A 21,837-nucleotide genomic window follows, 5' to 3' on the forward strand; every position below is an offset into this window, starting at 1 on the left:
TCACCTTCTTCTCATGATTGGGAACAATGCAGCGGACAAAACTAGGGTTGGTGTTGCTGAGCGTGGCCATGAGGCGGCTCAGAGATTCTTTGTAGAGCTGCCCCACAGTCCGGAACATTCCACGGCGGGGGCGGCCTCCCGGGGGGCCATCGCCAAGGCTGCTCACTTGCTCCAGCCCCACAATGCCCTCCACTGTGGAGGAACAAAGAGGTGCACAAACGGGATCAAGGTCAGCTAGCCATAAGTTCATACCATCCTCCTGCCTCAAACTCCAGAGTGCTGGGCTGGAGCCACCACACTCACTTTCTTAGAATCATCTTTAGGGAGTGAAGTTAGCCAACGTGGAGTATCTTGCTGTTTACAGGACCTGGCATGTCACATAGAGCATTGCTCCTTGGCCTGGGGCATGGGGTGCAGTTGACAGGCAGACAGAGAGCCAGAAATGCAGCAACTGGCCTCAAGGTCACACAGCTCAGAAAGCAGAGACTCAGGGCCAGAACCTGGTAATGTGTCCTCATGTTCCCTGCCACTGCTGGCCCTCCCCAAGTTCAAGTCTCTCTGGTGCCCCTATGCTGTCAGTCATTTTCAAAAGGACAGATCTTGTTGATTAGGTTTCTACAGCATAAGGAAGAGCTAATGTCCTGGGTTCAAATTACTTACTGGCTGTGTGACCTTGAGCAAGCTACATAACTCTCTGTGCTTGCACATTAGGTGCTCAGGAAATGCCTTTCTTAAAATGTTATCACACTGTGTGTGTGTTCACGTGAGTGTGTGCGTGTGTGTAAGGCATGTGTGGAGGACAGACGGTTTGTGGGAGTTGTTCTCTCCTCCCTCCATGTGGGTCCTGGGAGATGGAACTCAGACTGTCAGGCTTGGAGACACACATACCTTTCCATGCTGGCCCATCTTGCTGGCCCCTTCTCTGTATTTTTAATATGTGGTCTAGCTAGAAGGCTCTAGAACCACCAAGGGATCAACAAAGAGGGAGAGACCTCATGCAGAGAGGAGGGGACCAATATTTCCACCCAGGACCCCCCCAAAGTCCCTCCCCAACTGTATTCTGCAACCTCACCCGTGGGTGCACAGAGAGACCCAACCCATGGAGGAGAAGCGCCAGAGCTGAGTCTCCCTGCAGGTCCAGGGGACGGCGATGGAAAGGAGCCAAGTAAAGTGAATTGTTGGAGAGCCCCTTGTTCTAGGGATGGGCAGATGAGGGATGTGGAAGATGGCAGTGGTGGGAGAGATGTGTGAAGATGGGAGGGGGAAAGGTGAGAGGAAGAGAAAGAGAGAGCATTAGTCAGCGCAGAGCAAGCAGGCAGGACTCAAATGTTGCCCGTGACCTAATCAAGTCCTGTTCGCCCCAATAACAGTGCTGAGGTCATCTGTGAGGAGTTAGCACCACAGGAAATGTCAGAACACCTTACAACCCAAGTCTGCATCTCTTGTCTTACTTAGTCCTTTTTGCCTTGGATGCCTGGAAGTGTAGCAATTAACTTGGCATATCCACTCCACGAGTAGGGTACTGTTGTGGTTTATATAAGCTTGGCTTAGGGAGTGGAGCTACTAGAAGGTATGGCCCTGTTGTAGTAGGTGTGTCACTGTGGGTGTGGGCTTTAAGACCCTCATCCTAGCTACCTGGAAGCGAGTATTCTGCTAGCAGCCTTCAGATGAAGACGTAGAACTCTCAGCTCCTCCTGCACAATGCCTGCCTAGATGCTGTCATGTTCTTGCCCAACTAAATACTGTCTTTATAAGAGTTGCCTTGCTCATGGTGTCTCTTCCCAGCTCTAACTAAGACAGGGACTATCTCATTTGTCACCCCCGCTCTGACTGCTAGGATTCAGCATGTCTAATTCTGAGATCAAGGCAGCCACGAGTGAGATGGATGTAAACTGGACCAAGTCCCTACCCTTTCTCTTCCTGCCCTTTGCACCAGCTTTGTTAGTGGCTCCTCATGGGAGAAGATTGGTTTAGCATCAGCTCCATAAGAGCAGGACTGTGGCTCAGAGCCAGGTACACAGGGGCTGGAGCAGATGGGTAAGGGGCCATGTGCCCACAGAGCCCATGAACTATGCTGAGCTTTAGAAAAGATTTTGTTTTATCTGTAATTCATTCTCTCTCTCTCTCTCTCTCTCTCTCTCTCTCTCTCTCTCTTTCTCTCTCTCTCTCTCTCTCTGTGTGTGTGTGTGTGTGTGTGTGTGTGTGCAGGTACCCATGGAGGACAGAGGTGTTGGAGCCCCTGGAGTTAAGAGTGGTTCTAGGTGATTATTAGCCATCTGACATGGGCGCCGATCCTGAATTTGGGTTCCCTGGTGGCTCAATTTGTTTGTTTGATTGTTTGTTTGAGTCAGGGCCTCTCTGTAGCCCTGGCTTTCTTAGAGCTCATGATATAAACCAGGTTGCACTCAAACTCACAGAGATCCACTTGCCTCCCCCGCCCTACCCTCCCCCGAGTGCTGGGATTAAAGGCTTGCACTACCATGCTGGGCTAAAAATATCTATATAAAATCAGCTTTCCATATATTCAGGCTCAGCGCTTGCAACTGAACAACTAATTAAAAATATTCTGAGGAAAAGAGTCTATACTGAACACAACACAGGCTTTTTCCTGCCATATTCTGTGTAGTAGTGTAACCAATATTTACATATCATTTGCATTTTGTTAAATAAATAGGATGAGGGTTGATTCAGCCTAGAGAGAAAAGAGGAAAAAGTACACAGGAAGGTATGTGTGTCAAATGTGAATCCTATGGTATTTATGTAAGTCTTGGAGTGACCTAGTGTCCCAAGGGATGGCTGCACTTATTTTTCTGGTCTGATTGCATAGGAGACTATTACTAAAAATGATCACTGACACTAACATGCCCATGAGTCTTCCTATAGTATTTCTTATCCTTGTGTAAGATGCTAATTTAAGATAACAACACATCCATCCATTGACCCACTCCTCAACCCACCTAGCTCTCTACCCACCCCACCCATCTATATCTGTCCACTTACCCATCCACCAGCCCAACCTTCCACTCACCAATCCACCCTTCCGTGCACCTGCCCACCCATCCACCAACCCTCTCTTCAATCCATCCAGCCTTCCATTCTTCTACTTGTCCATTTATAAATCTACTAACCTGTCCATCCACCAACTCATGCACTCACTTGCCAACCCACTCATCCACCTATCTATACACTTGGCCAGCCATCATCCACCAATCATCCATGTCCATCCATCTATCTATCCACTGGCTCACCCACCAACCCATTCATCCATGCATTCATCCATCACTTATACCCTCACTCATCCATCCATCCACTCACCCACCACCCATTCATCCATGTACCCACCATTCCTCCCTCCCCCCTAGCCTCTAGCTCCCACTTCCACTGGGGGTAGGAAGGGACATGGCATCTGGGGACAGGCCCTGGGAAGGGGGACCTTACCATCCTTCCAGATCTCAGCTGTAAGACGATCCGTGCTCTGGTGAAGCAAGGCGGCCACATTGTCATTCAGGGGGTCCATGTTCTTCATCAGCCACTCATTGGCTTTGTAGTCAACCTGAATGGAACAGGCAGACAGCCGTGTGACTAAGCTCCCCACACAGGTGCTTAGTATGGACTGGAACACTGGGGTCAAGTTGTATCCATGCTCTGTATCCTGCAGGACCCTTCTTTCTATGCCCTTCCCCCACCCTCCTGTAGCCCATCCCTTTGCTTTCCATGACTATGATATTCCTCTAGTACATTCTGCTCTGGCCACCTCCGTTCCTCAAGCATAGTTCGTCAAAGGGCCACAGGCATGAGACTCTCTGTGGGATTTCACAAGTGGCTTCCCTCTGGAGGAAGATGTGGCTGACTTGGTTTTGCTCTCTGTGTGCCACGTGAGTCAGTGCACCCTGGGGTCAAGTCGAGACCCCTGGATCTTTGAGTGGTGATCCACAGCGAACCTAGTCCTCACCTTGCCTGCGTAGTGCAGGACACTGAAGTCGGCTTGATCCCGTAGGTTCCTGGGACGCTGGAACTTGGGGTGGCTGCCTTGCTCCTGGGCAACCTTCTCCACAAAAGACTTGTCCGTGGCCTTGGGGAACCAGCACTCCTCGTCCAGCAGGGCCAGGAGACCTGGAGGGTTGGCCTGAGCAGCAAGGGGGACAGAAGTCAGATTCCCCAAGTCTGGGCACAGGTTGCTGCTGTCAGTGCTTAGGAGTGGCTCGAAGTTGGGGGACTGGGGCGTGGCTGAGCAGCTGAGCGCATGCCTAGCATAAGCAAAGCGCTAGGCTTCTAGGCTTCTAGGCTTCGGCACCAGACTCTCATTGACCTGATGTCTGTAGCCAGGAATTCAAATGGGACCTGCAGTGATCAGAGAACCCCCTGGTCACAGGGATGTGGCAACGAGTGGCCATTTCCTCTTTGGGTCAGTGAAGGGCGCTGTGGCAGGTGGGCGGGCTGGATAGTAGTTGGAACCAAGCTTTGTAGGTCTGGGCATTGGGAGGGCAAAGTTTTGTGGGCCGAGATGGTGGGCCGAGACAAGTTTTGAGCGGTGGAGAGAACTGAATGGTCTGTGTCTGGCAGTGGGTGGGGCAAGCTTCTAGGGTCTGGGCAGTAGGCGGGGCCGAGCATTGAGTGTCTGTTGCCTGCTCATTGGTTCTGGCCCCTTACTGGTCGCTCAATGAGGTCGATGCAAGGTTGCAGGTCCAACCCAAAGTCTAGGAAGGTCCAGGGGATGCCCTCTCGCTGGTACTCCTCCTGCTCCAGCACGAACATGGTGTGGTTGAACAGCTGCTGAAGTTTCTCATTGGTGTAGTTGATGCACAGCTGCTCGAAGGAGTTCAGCTACGAGGGTATTGAAGGGCAGGGTGGTGAGTGTGGGGATGGAGGGAGCCAGAATGGGGGAGAAGGACCGCAAGGCAACGGTGCACACCTGGAAGATCTCAAAGCCCGCGATGTCCAGGATGCCCAGGAAGGAGGCACCCTGCCGTGGGCTTCTGTCCAGGGCACGATTGAGCCGCAGAACCAGCCAGCGGAACAGACGCTCATAGGTAGCTTTGGCCAGAGCCTCCAGTGCAAAGTCAGCCTGCAGGGTAGGATGCAAAGTGAGGCCCACGACATGTGACACTGGGTGTGCATCAAGCAGGGCGTCCCTGAACTTCTAGGCCCTTGCAGTCCATCTCACAGTTTCTTGGGTATAAACACCAAAAAAAAAAAAAAAAAAAAAAAAAAAAAAAAAAAAAAAAAAAAAAAAAAAAGGCCACAATAACAACACTCTGCCATAACTGAAGACCTTGTGTGCATTAGGCTCCTACCCTCCCCCACCTCTTACATCAATATCTACAGCACAGTGGGAGCTCCAGGTCCAAGAGTCTGGGTTCGAATCCCAGTCTAGTCACTCAGAGGCTGTGTAGCCTCAGGGCCTTGAATAAACCTCTCCATGCCTTAGTTTCTCTGTGCTATTAGAGACAGCAGCTGAGACAGAAATCCAGGGATTCCCATGCTCCTTCCTGTTCCCTGCGTCTAACCTGTGGTCACCTCTCCGTCACCACTGTGGTCTGAGCCACTATCTCTGCCTGGATTTTGTCAGTAGCCCTGAGTTACCTTGCTTATATACGTACTCTACAGAATCAGTTCTTGCAGTAGCCAGGAGAATCTTCACATCGAGGACAAATGAAATCAAGTCACTTCCCAGGCTCCCACAGTACCTCTTTACTCTGTCCCCCACTGACCATGGTTTCAGGGACCCTCTCCTGGATCCTTTGTTTTGACATCACTAAACCTCCTATACAGAGGCATCGCTAAACAGAAGCATCCTTTTCATTAACCTGCTTATTCACCATGAGCACAGTGTTTCTCAGCCCCTGAGTCGTGACCCCCAACAGAGGTCACGTGCAAGATCTCTTACATATCAGGTATTTACAATGCCGTTTAAAACAGTAGCAAGATTACAGTTATAAAGTAGCAATAAAATAACTTTATGGTTAGGGGTCACCACAATGTAAGCAACTGTGTTAAAGGGTCCCAGTATTAGAAAGGGTGAGAACACCCACCATCATACATCCCAAGCCCCAAGCCCTTATTTTTGTTTGTGTGCATGTGTACGTTGTGTGCACATGTGAGTGCACATGAGGGTGTGCAGGCCAGAGGTCAAGCTCAGGTATGGACAAATGAAACCAAGTCACTTCATTGGATGAAGTGCCTTAGGGAGAGCCATTTCCCATCTAGTACTTCCAGAGAGAGTCTCTCACTGAAGCTGGAGCTAGAGTGGCTGACCAGTGAAAGCCAGGGGTCCTCCTGTGTTCATCACCACAGCTCTTTACATGGGTTCTAGGGTTCAAACTTGGGTCCAAGTGCTTGTGAGGCCAGTGCCTGCTGATGGAGCCACCTCCCAGCCTCCATCTGTGTTTTGATTACTGCTCACCCCGCTCCCAGCCTGGTGATAGAGTGGGGGCAGGCAAGGTTGCTGAGTGTGAGAGATGGGGAAAGCTATTTAAAAGCCTGGTAAGAGGGTTCTGAAGGTAAAGGTGCTCGATGCCAAGCCTGAAGACCTGAGTTCAATCCCCAGGACCCACATGGTAGAAGGACAGAACTAACTGCTGTTAGTGCTCTGGTGCCAGCCTGTGTGTTGTGGCATGTGCCCTCCCAACAAATAAACAAATATTGTAATAATAATAATTTAATTAAAGTCCCCAGGATCACAAATCATAAGCCAGTCCTTCCTGCCCCTGCACCTCTGGATCCTGCCTACCTGCTCCTTGGTCTGTGCTTTCTGAACATAATCTCGGCCCACTTTGATGCGTGGTGTGAGAAGGGCTCTGGAGAAGTCAGTCACTCCAAGTCCCAAGAGGCGGCAAAGCTTCTGGGCAGCTGAGGAAGAGAGGAGGTGACAGGGGTTAGCGCTGCGAAAGGGGAGGGGCATCGTGCCCCTCCGTGGGGAAGGGGAGGTGGAGGCAGCCCTTTTTGGGAGGAGCATCCCGAGCTAACCAAGCGCTGGGTTAAGAGGCCTGTGCCACGGGGCCTGAAGTGGTGCACATTTTCAGTAGGTATGACTAGCACACAAAGCTACCCTGCACTAGCACGTTAAATAGATGGATGTTTGCGGTGGAGCACGCCAAGGCTGCGTGGGAGGCGTGTTTCCCTTTCTACTCCGAATTAAACCCTGAATCAAGACAACGTTTCCAGGCATCCGTCAGCTCCACGGAGGGAAAGCTCACTCTGCGCTCGGCCCCACAGAGAGAAAAAGAGAAGCCTCGAAAGAAATGCATTAAAAAGGCACCAGAGTCAGACATGGCGGCACAGACCTGCCAGCCCCAGTATCTGAGAGTTTGAGGCAGGAGGATCAGGAATTGAAGGTCATCTTCAACTATAAAGCAAGTTGGGGGCCACTCTGGGCTACATGAGATCCTGCCTGAACCCAACACTCCCAACCATTGGGTTCTAGTTAAAACATAAAGCTACTCCTTAAGGCATTAAAGGGAAATTAGCAGGTTTCAGAAAGGCTTGTGGCCAGCAGTGGGGGTGCATGCCTTTAATCCCAGTCTCTAAGTTTGAGGCCAGCCTGGTCTACAGAGTGAGTTCCAGGACAGCCAGAAATATACACAGAGAAACCCTGTCTCGAACCTCTCACTCCTAACATACACACAAAAAAAGATAAAATAAAAAACAAAAATAAAGAAAGAAAGAAAAAAGAAAGACTTGTAATGTTTGCCCCCAATTAAGAAAAGCAAACAGGTGCACCAGTGCAGGGCAGTGCCGGGTTGGTGAACATCGCCCCTAGTGGCCACAAGTGGGAACTGCATGACTGGGTGAGTGGGGAGCAGTGCCCCAGTTCCCCAGATTTTCAGAGCTGTGCAGAGTTTGAGAGTGAGCTGGAGGGTTTTTATAACCAGGACAGAGAACTTCAGATGTCCAGAGGGAGCCTGTAAACTCTATTTCTGTCTAGATCTCCAGCTACACGGGCACAGGGTAGGGAAACCCCAGGGGAGGCCCCGAGGACGCAGACATCATTGGAGTCTGACTATGGGCTGTTGTCTCTCCTTCCTTGACAACCAAATCCCAGCACTCGGGAGGCTGAGGCAGGAGGCTAGCTGCGACTTTGAGGTCAGCATGGGCTACAGTGACATCCTCTCTCACAAAGCTTAAAACAAAAAATGTTGAGTGTGGTAGCTCATGCCTTTAGTATCACACTCGGAGGCAAAGGTAGGTGGATCTCTGTGAGTTCAAGGCCAACCTGGACTATAGAGCAGGTTCCAGGTTACATGTGCTACACGGATAGACTGCACAGGGAACAGGAGGGAAAGGGGGAACTACCCGTCACACAGCTCCTCCATTACCCCAAGAAGCCATGGAGGTGCTCAGAGCTCACAGCTGACACCCCTCATTGGCTGAATGGCCATGGGCAAGTCATTTGTACAAAAAGCCTCAGTTTTTCTATCTGCTCAAGGGGCTTAAAAACGACATCCAACATTTCAGCTGGATGAGGCGTGACAGGCCTGTTAGGCCAGCACTTAAGAGGTGGATGTTGGTGGCACATACCTTAATCCCAGCACTCAGGAGACAGAGGCAGGTGAATCTCTGTGAGTTCAAGGCCAGCCTGGTCTACAGAAAGAGCTCTAGGATAGCCAGGGTTATACAGAGAAACTCTGTTTCAATAAATAAATAAATAAATAAATAAATAAATAATAAATAAATGGAGGTGGTTGCAAGAGGATCAGGAGTTCAAGGCCATCCTGAGTTACATATGGCTCAGTCCCAAATAATGAACAAGAAGCTAGAGTGAGAATTAGTGATTTTTCATTGTTTAACAAAAACAAGGAGGGGGATGTAAAACTGGATGTGGTGGCGCACACAGGAAACCTCAGCACCTGAGGGGCAGAGGCAGGAAGATCAGGAATTAAAAAGGCCCAAGGTGGGGGCTAGAAAGATGGCTCAGTGGTGAAGAGCACTGGCTGCTCTTCCAGAGGACCTGTGTTTAATTCCCAGCAACCACATGGTGGTTCACAACTGACTGTAACTCTAGTTCTAAAGGATCTGACATCCTCATATGGACATGCATGCAGGCAAAACACTAATGCACATAAAATAAATAAAGTATTTTTAAAAAGAAAATAAAGGACCCAAGGCTGGAGGAGAGATGCTTCTCAGGCATGGGTGGGGTTGTCTTCAGTGGGGTGTTTAAAATAGAGGAAGCTTGGCCATGGTGCTCTGGGCAAGACCTCTGCAAAGTGCAGGAGCCTGAGCCCTCCTAGGTGAGGGGCAGAGGTAGGAGGACAGAGGACATTGGCCCTGGTGGTACCTGTGTTGTCAGGCATGGTGGCTTGATCCGTGTTGCGCTCTTTCTTCAGGACAATATTGCCAAACTGGAGGACGGCTGAGACAGTGCGCAGCATGGCTGTGGGGCAGAGAGGAAGGTCACACAGGAACTCTGGTACCTGTCTAATCACGCTGCAGGAAACCCAAAGTTATGTCCAATACCCCAGAGCTCAAAGCTCGCCTGTGACCCTAGCTAGGCCTTTAAAACTGCAACAGAACCGATACACTCAGCTTTCTGTTTTCAAGCTTTGCAAAGACAGATGATGTTCATGATTCAAAATGAACCAGATGTTGCAGTAGGGAGATGGCTTAGTCAGGAAGGTGCTCTCTGAACAAGCCTGAGGTCCTGAGTTTGATGCCTCGGCACCCACATAAAAAGCTGGGTACAGCGGTCCACATCTGTAGCCCCAGGCTTGAGAAGGCAGACAGGAAGATCCTGGAAGTCAGTGACTGGACAACCAGCCTAGCCAAAAAGTCAAGCTCCAGGTTCAGTAAGAGAACCTGTTTCGAAAAATAAGGTCACCAGACTTGGCAGAAAGCCCCTTCAACCACAGTCCATCCTGCCAGCCCCATGCCCAATGCTTTACCTGAGTGTTAAGGATTGGAACCCAGGTCCTCGTGCTTGGCAGCAGGTACTCCTCCCACTAAGCCATCTCCTCAGCACATTGCTGATTCTGATACACAGAGCTTGTGACCAAGCGTATTAAAGTTGATGTGACAGGGCGCTGAGTTGTTTCCCAAGTTGGTCACCAAAGCCTCTTTGCTCCAGCACTGTGCAGTTTACACAGCAAGAACTGTTCCGTGGTGAAGGGCACGGCTGTTCTGAGTACCCATGCCAGCTAGCTCACAACCACCTATAACCCCAGCCCCAGGGGACATTACATCCTCTTCTGGCCTCCAGACATATGCATTCAGATGCACATAATACAACACACACATGCAGGCGCGCGCGCACACACATGCATGCATGCACATACATCTTTAAAAAAAATATTCTAAGATAGGGAACCAAGTAAAGCCCCGACAGGGCACTAGTCTGAATTGACATGGCAGCGCCTCTTGCTTTGACCTTGGCTTGTATGTTCTTGGAGCCAGATCACACTACTCTGCTCTGTGAGTGGCCACAACTGGGGACTCTGAAAAAACAAACCCTAGAGAGCTAAGATTTCTCTAGAAAATTCCCTGCTAGAGCTGAATACCCGGAAACCCCTGCAGCTGGAGGGGAAGCCCCCAGAAGGCTGTGCTAAGCCACCTCACAGCTTGATCTATACATATGTGCTTCTTGGCTGGCGGTCTCTGTCTCTCTTACACCTTCCAGGAGCTGGGTCTCTTCTTCTATTGTGCAGATTTTAGAAACTGAACTATGGTCTTGAGGCTTGGTAGCAAGCTCCTTTACTTATTGAGCTGTTTTGCTGGCCCATTTCCTGGCAGAACAGAACAAAGGATTCTTCTATCCTTTAAATAAATCTATTCTCATCCCTATTCCTATTTCCTAGGGGCTTGTTGGGTTTTTTGTTTGTTTGTTTGTTTGATTGGCTTGTTTTGTCTTGATTTGATTTTTGCATGTTTAAGACTAGTTTCACACATCCCATGCTAATCTGGACCTTTCTATATAGCTAAGGGTGACCTTGAACTCCTGCCTTTAACTACCCTAGTATTAGGATGACAGAACTCCACTGCCATGCCTGACTTATGAGAATCCAGGACTTCACCAACTAGGCCCCAGCCCCAGCTCCTATATCTCAGGTTTTTGGTATTGTGTCCAACCACAGACCCCAGAGACCTCTGACCACAGTAGGGTTTGGTTTACAAATAGATCTAGGGAGAAAATACTTAGAGTTTGCAAACGCCTTGGCTGTGATCACCCAGGGTCCGGTTTTATCATTAGGAATGCTAGATGCTTGGAGAACAGAGGTTGTGCTGCCCCCTGGAGGACACCTGTGGCACTGTGGAGGCGCAGCTCCGCCTGTGTGTCTAGGGACTATGCCATCTGTGTTACTACTTATCACAGGAGGGGGAAGAGAGAGTAACCACTGTGTGATCTGGGGAACTGTTGCTAATTTTTTCCTTAATTTATGTTGTATAGATTATCTGTGCCTCGTGTGCACACAATGCCCACAGAAGCAGACCCCCTGGAACTGGAGTTGCAGATAGTTGTAAGCCACCATATGGACGCTGGGTATCAAACCTGCACCTTCTGGAAGAGCAGCCAGTGCTCTTAAGGGCTGAGCCATCTCTCAGCCCCTGCTGCTGGTTTGACTCAGAGTTCTGTCAAAACTTGAGACATTCTGTCCTCTGAGCACAGGCCCAGGGGTCAATGATGGGTTGTGGCAGCTGTGTTTGTGTCCGTTGTCTCCATGGCACCATTAAGGAGCAACATTAACATCGTGCACTGTTCCCACCCCAGCCGTTCAGTCTCCAGTGTTTACGCAGTCAACAGACATGGATTATTTTCTCTTCCCTGTACCATGTCCAACCCAAGCACCTGACCTTCAAGAACAGCTGTAGGAGGTGGACTCTGCTACCTATGATCCCAAGGTGACAGATGGAGAAACTGAGGCAGCAAACTCACAAACTCAGGGCTACTCAATTCATAAGCTGGCAGAGGTTCCAGCTGAAGGTATGCTATGCAAGCTTTCCTGTCCATCATACAGTAAGTTGGAGCAAGTAAGGACCTGCACACAGCACATCAACAGAAACACACACACATGCATGAGTATACACACACACACACACACACACACGAGTACACACACACACATGCATGAACACGCACACAGACATTGTGATGGTGCATGCTTATCACCCTAGCACTCGGGAGGTGGAGGCAGAAGGATCAGAGATTCAAGACCAGCCTGGACTACAGACTCTGTCTCAGCAACAAAAAGCAATTCCAGCTGGGCAGTGGTGGCACACACCTTTAATCCCAGCACTTGGGAGGCAGAGGCAGGCAGATTTCTGAGTTTGAGGCTAGCCTGGTCTACAGAGTGAGTTCCAGGACAGCCAGGGCTACACAGAAAAACCCTCTCTCAAATCCCCCCTCCCCCTCAAAAAAAAAAAAAGAGTCAAAAAAGCAATCCAAGGTAGGTGAAAATGGTTCAGTTGGAGAAGGGGCTCGCCGCCAAGCCTGATTGCCCGAGTTCATTTTCCAGCACCTGCATGGTAGAAGGAGAGAGATGACTTCCCAAAGCTGTTCTCACCTCCAAGTACATATGCATGCAAATTAAGTGCTAAATAAATAAATGTGGAAAAGAAGAAAACAAAAAAAAAAAATCAGATATTTAAACAGAAGCCCAAGTATTCAAAGATGGAATTGGCTGAATGGAGGCGGGAGAGACGGCTCAGTGGCTGAGAGCATGGCTGCCGCCCTTATAGAGGACCAGGATTCAAATTTCACTACCCACATGGTGCCTCACAAACACCTGTACCTCCAATTCCAGGGGAACTGGCATCCTTGAGCATAGCACAGGTACACATGCAGGCAAAACACTCATACATGTAAGATAAATAAATCAAAGACGTTAAAAAAATGCTGAGTGTCAGTCTGGGCCTCAGTTTCCCCAGCTGGGCAGTAGGAAGGGGCTGGACTCACTGGTCTCTCATTTGACACTCTCAGAGTGGAAGACAGTGGGGGATGGGGCAGAGACAGGAGTTCCAGGAATGCTGAGAGCTCTGCAGCTGACCGGAACCACTTCACACAAGGTCCTGGATCCCAGAACTGAGGACTGGCATGCTAAGAGCCCGAGACAGAGATCACTGCTGACTGAGTGCTGGAAAAGCCGGGTGTTCGGCTGCTGACACTCTGGGGGCCCCCACGACCAAGGCTGGGAGATCTGTCTGTATGACTGGCAAAAATGGGGTGCTATCGGGACCAGGCAGAGCAGAGCTGGGCACCAAGCTCAGCTAACTTGGGAGTGACAGCCAGGGCTGTAGAAAACAGGGCCTGTGTCCCCCTCTGTGACAGAAGCACAGTTGTGGTTCTTTGTGACTGTCCCATTCATTGTGGGTATAAATAAATAAAACAATAATTTACAGTCAGTATGTGGTCACTTTGACCCTGAGATAACCCCGTGATCAACTCCGGGGACTGCCTCCAAATGAAATGCAGCTGAGTACAGTGGCTCATATCTGTAGTTCTGAAAATTGGGGGCTGGTGAGATGACTCTGTGAGTAAGAGCACTGACTGCTCTTCCAAAGGTCCTGAGTTCAAATCCCAGCAACTACATGGTGGCTCACAACCACCCGTAATGAGATCTGACGCCCTGTTCTGGTGCGTCTGATGACAGCTACGGTGTAGGAACTGAGCTAGCGGGACCGGCTGGAGTGAGCAGGGGCCGATTGGATTGAACAGAGGTCCTAAATTCAATTCCCAACAACCACATGAAGACTCACAACCATCTGTACAGCTACGGTGTACTCATATACATAAAATAAATAAATAAATCTTTTTTAAAAAAATCGGAAGGCTGAGGCAAGTGGATTGTCACGAGTTCAAGATTCTTACTCATAGGAGAGACTCTCAGGTTCCTTGTGTCTGCCAACTGTTCAGTTCCCAGCCTGGCATTCACAGTACCAACCGTTAGCAGGAAAAGATACAAAGTGAGGTGACAGACACACAGAGGTCCTTTCTTGTTGGGTCCCAAATGCTGTCTGTCCCAGGCTGCCCTTGGACGTGTCCATCTGTATTTCTGGATGAGGGTTACGGGGTCCAACAAACGCTCTGCCATCTCCTGAAGGGAGATGGGACCCAGCAAGACTTCCTGACCTTCTGTCTCATCTTTGATCTGAAACAGAGTCTATGCAAAGATGTTGGGGCTCTAATCCATACAAATGAAACACAAGGAGGCTGTCACATGATCCCATCTGTCTGCCACTCCAACAAAAATCTACAAACTTCTTAGATGGAGAGCACGCAAGTCGGGAGCTAGGGAGTGGAGAACTGGCGCCACCTTGTGGATAGTGGCGAGGTGGCTCCTCTGCAGCCAAAACCAACCAAGGTGTAAGGCTGTTTTAGGGTATGCCTAGAATCTCCCAGTGATGGGCTGAGGAGCCTGCTCAATGACAGTGCACCTGCCCAGCATTCAAATCTCAGCACCAAAATAAATTAATGAGTTAAGTTAAATGTGTATAGGCAGACACTGGGAGTCTAGAGCCAGACTCTGGAGTCTCGGGATGAAGATCACCACACATGGTCCTCTCTCTAGAAGGTCTAAGTGTAGCTGAAGTTGTGGTGACCCAAGGTCAGGCTGTAAGCACATTCAAACTCTGAAAATTGAGTTTGCAGAATGGAAAACTCCCATCTGCCACTGGACCTACTACACAGCTGGCCCCCAGCAGGAGGGTCCCATGGGCCATCTGGTATCAAGGGGCTGGGCTAATGATCATGGCCAAGTTCTGGATTTGTTTGCTAGTTGCCTGGTGGAGAAGACTAGCAACCCGGGGAATTACAAACCTGTGGTTAAGAAATCTGGCCATGCCCGGCAGTGGTGGCGCACGCCTTTAATCTCAGCACTTGGGAGGCAGAGGCAGGCAGATTTCTGAGTTCAAGGCCAGCCTGGTCTACAGAGTGAATTCCAGGATAGCCATGGCTACACAGAGAAACCCTGTCTCAATCCCACCCCCAAAAAGAAATCTGGCCATGGCTGTGGATGTGGCCATGAGTGGGTACATTCAGGTGCTCAGTACTCTAGATTGAGCCCTGAAGGCAACATGAACTCCTGAGGAGAATCAAATTGTGAGGTGCAGCCCAGCTGATCCACATACACCTAGAGGTATCTGTCTGAGAGCCCAATCCATCCAAAAAGGAAGATACCAAAACCTCTCAAAAGATGCTGTGGTCCAAATGGGTAAAGGGGCCAGTGCCTGCCATCGACATACTCTGGAGGCTGAGACAAGAGAATTGCTATAAACTTGAGGCCTTCCTTAGCTACATGGCCAGTTCCTGGCCAGTCTGGGCTCCAGTATAAGACTCTTCCTGAAACAAACATAATCACCACCACCACCACCACCACCACCACCACCACCACCACCCTCCTCCTCCTCCTCCTCCTCATCCTCATCATTGTAATAATAATTTAAAGGGTTGTAAATGTAGTTCAGTTGGCAGAGTACCTAACTAGCAATGTATGAGGTCCTAGGTTCCATCGCCCGCACCACATAAGCAGGCATGTTGGTGCACACCTGTTATGCCAGTACTCGGGAGGTAGGAACAGAGGCAGGAGAATTAGGAATTCAAGTCATCCTTGGCTACATAGGGAGTTTATGGGCAGCAAGTGACCCTCAGTCAACTGTCTCAGTTTCTGATCTACTTTGCTTTCTGTTGCTGTGATGAGACCTTCTAACCAAAAGCACCTTAGCGTAAGAAAGGGTTTGCTTGGCATACACTTCCAGGGCACAGTTCATCCCCAAGGTGAGGGCAGAAACTCAAACAAGAAATGAAGCAAAACCCATAGACAAATGCTGCTCACTGTCTTGCTCTCCAGCTTATGCCCAGCCTGCTTTCTTACATAGCTCAAAACACCTACCTAGGAACAGTGCTACCCACTGTGGACTGGGCCCTCCAACTTAATTATCAACAAGGCAATCGCCTACAGACATGCGCATAGACCAATCTGATCATACAAGTCTTTCTTCAGTTGACATCCCTTTTCCCAGGTGGTTCAAGGTTGTGTCAAGTTGATAATAAAAACTAACCAGGACACTGTCAACTTGATGCAGTTCACTGTTAAACCATCACTTTTCCTTTCCTGTTTGTCCCCAAGAGCCCTTCTTACTATCACAATACAAAATGTCAAATGAAATTCAAAGAAGACCAACTCACTCCTGAAGCTTCAACTTCTCAAACACACACTCCCCTGCCCCAGGGCCTTTGCACGGGCCACCTCAGGTCTCTGTCCAAGCACCTGTTCTCCCAGGTACCCTTGTCTGGCCTCCCATGTGGAGCTGTGCCCCCAACTGCACCCCCATGGTTCCCTGCTCTGCATGCCCCGCCCTATACTCTGACCATGTTCCTATCATTTATATAGCTGGATGATCTCACTTCCGTAGTCTCCGTGAGGTGAGGAGCGGAGATCGGCCCACCTCCTCCCTGGAAGAACTTCAGCCCCTTTAAACACAGCAGTATCAATAAATACTTAAACAGTAGGCTGGGAGGTGGATCAGTTCAAGTAAAGATGAAAAGATGGCTTAGTCGGTAAATGTGTTTATCACATACACATGATACCCTGAGTTCAATCCTCAGAACCAACAGAAGCATCTACAAGCTATCCTCTCTCTCTCTCTGTCACTGTCTCTGTCTCTCTATCTCTCTGTCTCTCTGTCTCTCTGTCTCTGTCTCTGTCTCTCTCTCTCTCTCTCTCTCTCTCTCACACACACACACACACACACACACACACACACACACTTGCACTCATACATGCTCACACACTATAACACATTCATGGGCACAACTCATACACACTTGCACACTCACACTCACTCACTCACTCTCAAAGACAATCCCATTCCCAGGTAGGAATGGTCCATTCTCACTCACCAGTGATCTCCTCTGGGAGAAGGCCCAGCACGCGCAGGGACTCCAGTGTCTCCTGGAATAACTCCCGCTCCTGGCCCGGGGACGATGAGGGCCCATTGGTCAGGAAGCGGTAATGGGAGCAGGGTTCCAGAAGGAGGTCAGCTGTGGACAGAGGGAGTGCTAGGGTCAGCTGTGCCATCATAGGACCTGCGATCTGTCACTGAGGGCTGGGTGGGCCTGGGGCAGGCAGGCTAGAGAAGGTGTCAGGAAGATGGCAGAGCCAGCACGGGGGGTGGGGGGGGGAGAGACACACATGCTGCCAGAAGCCACAGAGCTGGAACTAGGGTGTCAGGGGACCGACACAGGAGCCAGGAGGGACAGAAAAAGCTGTGGACAGAAGGCAGAAGAATAAGGAGCTACAAAGTCAGACACTGTGGCTCGCTTGTTGTTCTAGCACTTAGGAGACCGAGGCAGGGGAGTGCTGGGAATTCCAGACTAGCTTGGGCTACATAGTAAGATATTGTCTCAGAAAGAGAGGAGGGCTAGAGATATGGCTCAACAGTTGAGAACACTGACTGCTCTTCCAGAAGCCCTGAGTTCAAGTCCAGCAACCACATGGTGACTCACAACCATCTGTAATGGGATCCACTGCCCTCTTCTGGTGTGTCTGAAGACAGCGACAGTACTCATATACATAAAATAATAAATCTTGAGAGACAGAGAGAGAGAGAGAGAGAGAGACAGAGAGACAGAGAGACAGAGAGACAGAGAAGACAAGAGAGGGCACAACCTCTGGCATAGCCTCCGAGCCGGCAGGAACAGCTTGCAGGCGCAATGGCACACAGTAAGGTCAACTGGAAGCACGGAGTTGTGAGAGGCCACAGCAAGGTAGAGCCACCACAGAGCCAGGAGAAACAGGGGTGCAGGAACGGAGCGGACAGATGCCGCGGGCAGGAGCGAAAGCCAGAAGGCAACTGGAAGCAGAGGGTAGAAAGCAGGGCTTGGGAGGCCAGCACACAGAATCCACGACAGGAGCTCAGAACTGCGTAGCTCCGCTACTGCGCTGTTCCCACACATCACAGGGATGGCAGGACTGGACACAACGACTCCGTTCTGGGGATGGATGGGGGTGTTGAGAGTGGGAGATCTTATGTTTCTCAACAACCCCAGGGCAAAGCTGGCTGGGAAAGAGTGACACTAACCTTTTAGCTGCTCCCCAGCGCCCCCTAGCAGCTGGTAGAAGATGTGGAAGCTGCATTCATCCTTGGCCTGTCTGATGGCCCGGGACTTCTCCAACAGATCTGATAGGGGAGACAGGTCAAGGAGCCTGCTGCCTGCAGTCTAAGTATTTGGAATGCAGATCAGCCTAGACTACATAAAGGATTCCAGACCAGCATCTCAAAGATAAATAAATAAATTAATTAATTAGATAAAATAAAAATAAAAATAAATAGCTGGAGGGATGGATCAGCGGTTAAGAGCAGGCTGGTGTGTGGTGTGTGTGTGCATGTGTGTGTGTGTGTGTGTGTGTGTGTTGTTGTTGTTGTTGTTGTTGTTGTCATTGCTTTTCAGTTTTCTGAGACAGGGTTTCTCTGTGTAACTTTGGCTGTCCTGGAACTCACTCTGTACACCAGGCTGGTATTAAACTTAGAGATCCACCTGCCCCTGCCTCCAAGTGCTGGGATCAAACACGTGCTCCACACACTGTTCTTAAACAGAGGACAAGGGTTCAATTCCTAGCATCCACGATATGACTCACAACCATCTGGAACTCTGTCCCAGGAGATCAAATGCCCTTTACTGACCTCTGCCAGCCCCAAGGACATGGTACACAGGCAAAAACACCCACAGAAATAACAGAATAAATAACTTTAAATCAATGGGATTGCAATATGGCTCAGTGGGTAAAGGTGCTTGCCACTAAGCCTGAAGATCTGAGTTCAGTTCCAAGAACCCACATGGAGGGTCTCTTCAGCCCTCAGCCTCTCATTTTGTTTGGTATTTGTGACAAGGTCTTGAGTGCTGGGATGACAGGTATGCCTCACTGTATGCTGTTTCAATGTGGTACATACCATTCCTGGAGAAAGAGTTTGTGATTCAGCAAGCAGTGGGGTTGCCTCATCCTGATAACACTGATCCCTGAGGCTCTGCCTAGATTTCCTTCTATATCCCCACTAAGAAAAGAGCTCGGGCTGGCGAGATGGCTCAGCGGGTAAGAGCACTGACTGCTCTTCCGAAGGTCCTGAGTTCGGATCCCAGCAACCACATGGTGTCTCACAACCACCCATAATGAGATCTGAATCCCTCTTCTGGTGCATCTGAAGACAGCTACAGCATACTATGACGGAGCAAGCCATCTGTACAGCTAGTGTACTCATACACATAAAATAAATAAATCTTAAAAAAAATTAAAAAAAAAAAGAAAAGAAAAAAGCTCACCTGGCTTTCCTGGTCCATCCCCTCCTGTCTCTCCCTGGACTCCTATGCTCCCCCCTACTCCATAAAGCAAAGCCAAGAGTGTGACCACAGGCTGAATAGGACATCAGAAACGCATGAATGTGAAGGTCCAGGCAAGCATGCCCTCACAAGGCTACGCTGCTCAATCCCCAGCTGAGCATCACCATGGGGCATCTTTTCTGGGTGAAGCCTCAAAGGGTTGTCCTCCTTGGCTGCTCCCCACCCCTCCCAGGATTCCTCAGAGGATACAGGTCTCGATGTTTGCTCCCACGATGTAGCCAGCAATATCAAAGTTGATGCGGATGAATTTGCCCTGTAGCAAAAATGGTGCATGGCTTAAGTCATGCAAGGGTTCTCCTCAAATCCATACCTCCTCCTACCCCAAGCTCACACCAGCAGTAAGTCCCGAGCAGGGACTCTAAAGGAGTCCAGACAACAAATTCAGGTCCAGACAACGTTGCTGAGCCACCAGCAGCTAGGTTGTAGGACCTCCTCCCTTAGACTTGGGGCTTCAGACTCCAGCCTCCTTCCTCAGACCCAGAGATCCTCCACAGACCTCCTGTCTCTTCCCTTCTTCCCTACTCCCAAATCGGGTCCCTGTCTTCCAGACTGCCAGATGCACAGCCTCCATACTCACAAATCTGGAAGAGTTGTCGTTCTTCACCGTTTTGGCATTGCCAAAGGCCTCTAGGATGGGGTTGGCTTGAAGAAGCTGCCGCTCTAGCTCCCCCTGCAGGGCATGGGAGAAGGTGCATCAGTGAGAAAGGGAGGAGCCCTCCTCATGGGGCCAGGGCGTCGGGTTGGCTTTGTCTGGGTGGGGCCTTTAGTATCAGGGTGGAAGAGTGTTGCCTGCCATGTGTATAGTGAGGGGAACAGAGAAAATTCTTGGAGATTTACTGTTGAGTGCACGTAAAACAACCAAACAAAGGGGAAAAATGTTGCAGAACCAGTCGTGTTCCCATTAATAAGAAACAAAGTAGGTTAGAAACTACAGCACAAACAACATGGTTATTTCTACAGACAAACATGCTAGTAAACAGGGAGAGAGGTCTGCAAGGGTGCACACCAAACTGTCAGCCACCGTCTGAGGACATGTTTGTTGCTGCAGTTCACAGGTCCCCATACATCACTTGTGGAAACGAGTTTAGAGAATAATATATATTCCACTACCCATAGAAAAGGCTTCAAACACTCTGACGCGTAGTGGGCATTCAATTAATGGTAGTTTTGTGCTGTGAGGGAAGTTCCTTATTCTGAGCTTACTTCTAGCTCCTCCGGGGTCAGAGCCAGGCACACAGTCGGTGCTCAATAAATGGTAGCCTGCATGTGTTTTCTCAGTCTACATCAGTTAGTGGCTTTGTCAAATGAACAAAAAAACAAATGCAGCCCCGCACGGTGGCTCACACCTGTGATCTCAGCATTTGGGAATGTGAAGAAGGTAGGAGAGTTGATATAAGTTCAAGACCAGCATGTGCTATTGAGCAAATTTAGGGCCAACCTGGGCTATATAATAAGAGCCTATCCCAGAAAAAATATAAATAAATAAAACAAACAAAAAAGATGATGTGCAAAGTAAGGGTCATGTGGCTTGGTCCTATGAAAGCTTGTTTCTCCAGCCCCCCTGGGAAGAGTGGCTTGGGTGTCTGGGTTACTGTGTGATGGTATCTGTGCCCTCTCTCTGTACACATGGCAGGCAGTACAGGCCCAGGCTGCATAGAGTGGGGTGTGCACACAGTACAGCTTCTCTGGCAGTAAGGCTGTAGTTGCATGAACACAGTAGGTCTTCCATGAACAATAGGGCTTTGTACAGACAGTAGGACTGCACTAAAAGCAGCATGGAGTCTGGGCATGTGCAGATAGTGGCATCACTTTGAGTGGTGGCAGAGACCCTTGCTTTGTACAGGTGAGTACTGGAGGGTGGGGAGCAATTACAGGTGCATAGCAGGACTGTACTAAGTGACAGCATGGGGTCTAGGCATGTGAATACAATAGAGCTGGTGTAATGATAGGGGGCTTGGCCACATGTACTGCATTAAATGCCAGTATGAGGCCTGAACATGCGCACAACAGCAGGCCTGGCACAAATAATGTGGGAGACCCAAGTAAATAGCAGTACAGGGCCTGGGTACGGACACATGCCAGGGCTGCCTTGAAGGGCAGGGTATCTGTGGTTGTGTGTACATAAGGGACGTTCTATGGGCTTGCTGAACACAAGGGGCTGATGGCAACAGTAGACAAGCTTAGCTTCATGCATATAGTCTGAGCTAGATGGCCATGTGGTCCTGGCATGTGCATAGTAGAACTGTCAGCAGTGGCTTGGTGGGTCCCTGGGGAGGGGCGGGAATGCCATTCTTGGACACTGACTCCTGGATGGCTGTGGGCTGGTGGCCCCAAGTGATACTGGGTGACACTAAGGTGGCAAGGGGATTTCCTGCTACTCACATAAGACATGGTGCTGATGGAGGCCTGAGGAAGTCACAGGACAGGACACACGAACCAGGACACGGCACATGGAACATGGACAGACATGTAGGTGAACTGGAGGCTTTAGGGCAGAGCTGGGGCTGAAGGGC

The 21,837-nt window shown here is 49.8% G+C and overlaps 1 protein-coding gene across 6 annotated transcripts in view; it reads right to left on the reverse strand.

The window, feature by feature from the left end:
* The window catches only part of Myh14 (myosin heavy chain 14), a 63,210-nt gene that overhangs the window by 27,707 nt on the left and 13,666 nt on the right, over positions 1–21,837 (reverse strand). For 4 of the 6 annotated variants that reach the window (XM_031386424.1, XM_031386426.1, XM_031386423.1 and 1 more), the window contains exons 6-17: positions 21,707–21,730; positions 19,902–19,994; positions 19,514–19,577; positions 18,010–18,108; positions 16,829–16,969; positions 9,278–9,373; positions 6,731–6,849; positions 4,913–5,065; positions 4,651–4,824; positions 3,953–4,126; positions 3,439–3,553; positions 5–192 (exon numbers count right to left, since the gene is read on the reverse strand). In XM_031386424.1, coding sequence (XP_031242284.1) covers positions 5–192; positions 3,439–3,553; positions 3,953–4,126; positions 4,651–4,824; positions 4,913–5,065; positions 6,731–6,849; positions 9,278–9,373; positions 16,829–16,969; positions 18,010–18,108; positions 19,514–19,577; positions 19,902–19,994; positions 21,707–21,730 — 1,440 coding nt within the window. The remainder of the gene's footprint in view (positions 1–4; positions 193–3,438; positions 3,554–3,952; positions 4,127–4,650; positions 4,825–4,912; positions 5,066–6,730; positions 6,850–9,277; positions 9,374–16,828; positions 16,970–18,009; positions 18,109–19,513; positions 19,578–19,901; positions 19,995–21,706; positions 21,731–21,837) is intronic. The other 2 variants (XM_031386428.1, XM_031386427.1) reach the window with 1 other exon arrangement.

Source organism: Mastomys coucha, unplaced genomic scaffold (assembly GCF_008632895.1).
Source record: "Mastomys coucha isolate ucsf_1 unplaced genomic scaffold, UCSF_Mcou_1 pScaffold21, whole genome shotgun sequence".
Taxonomy (NCBI): Eukaryota; Metazoa; Chordata; class Mammalia; order Rodentia; family Muridae; genus Mastomys; species Mastomys coucha.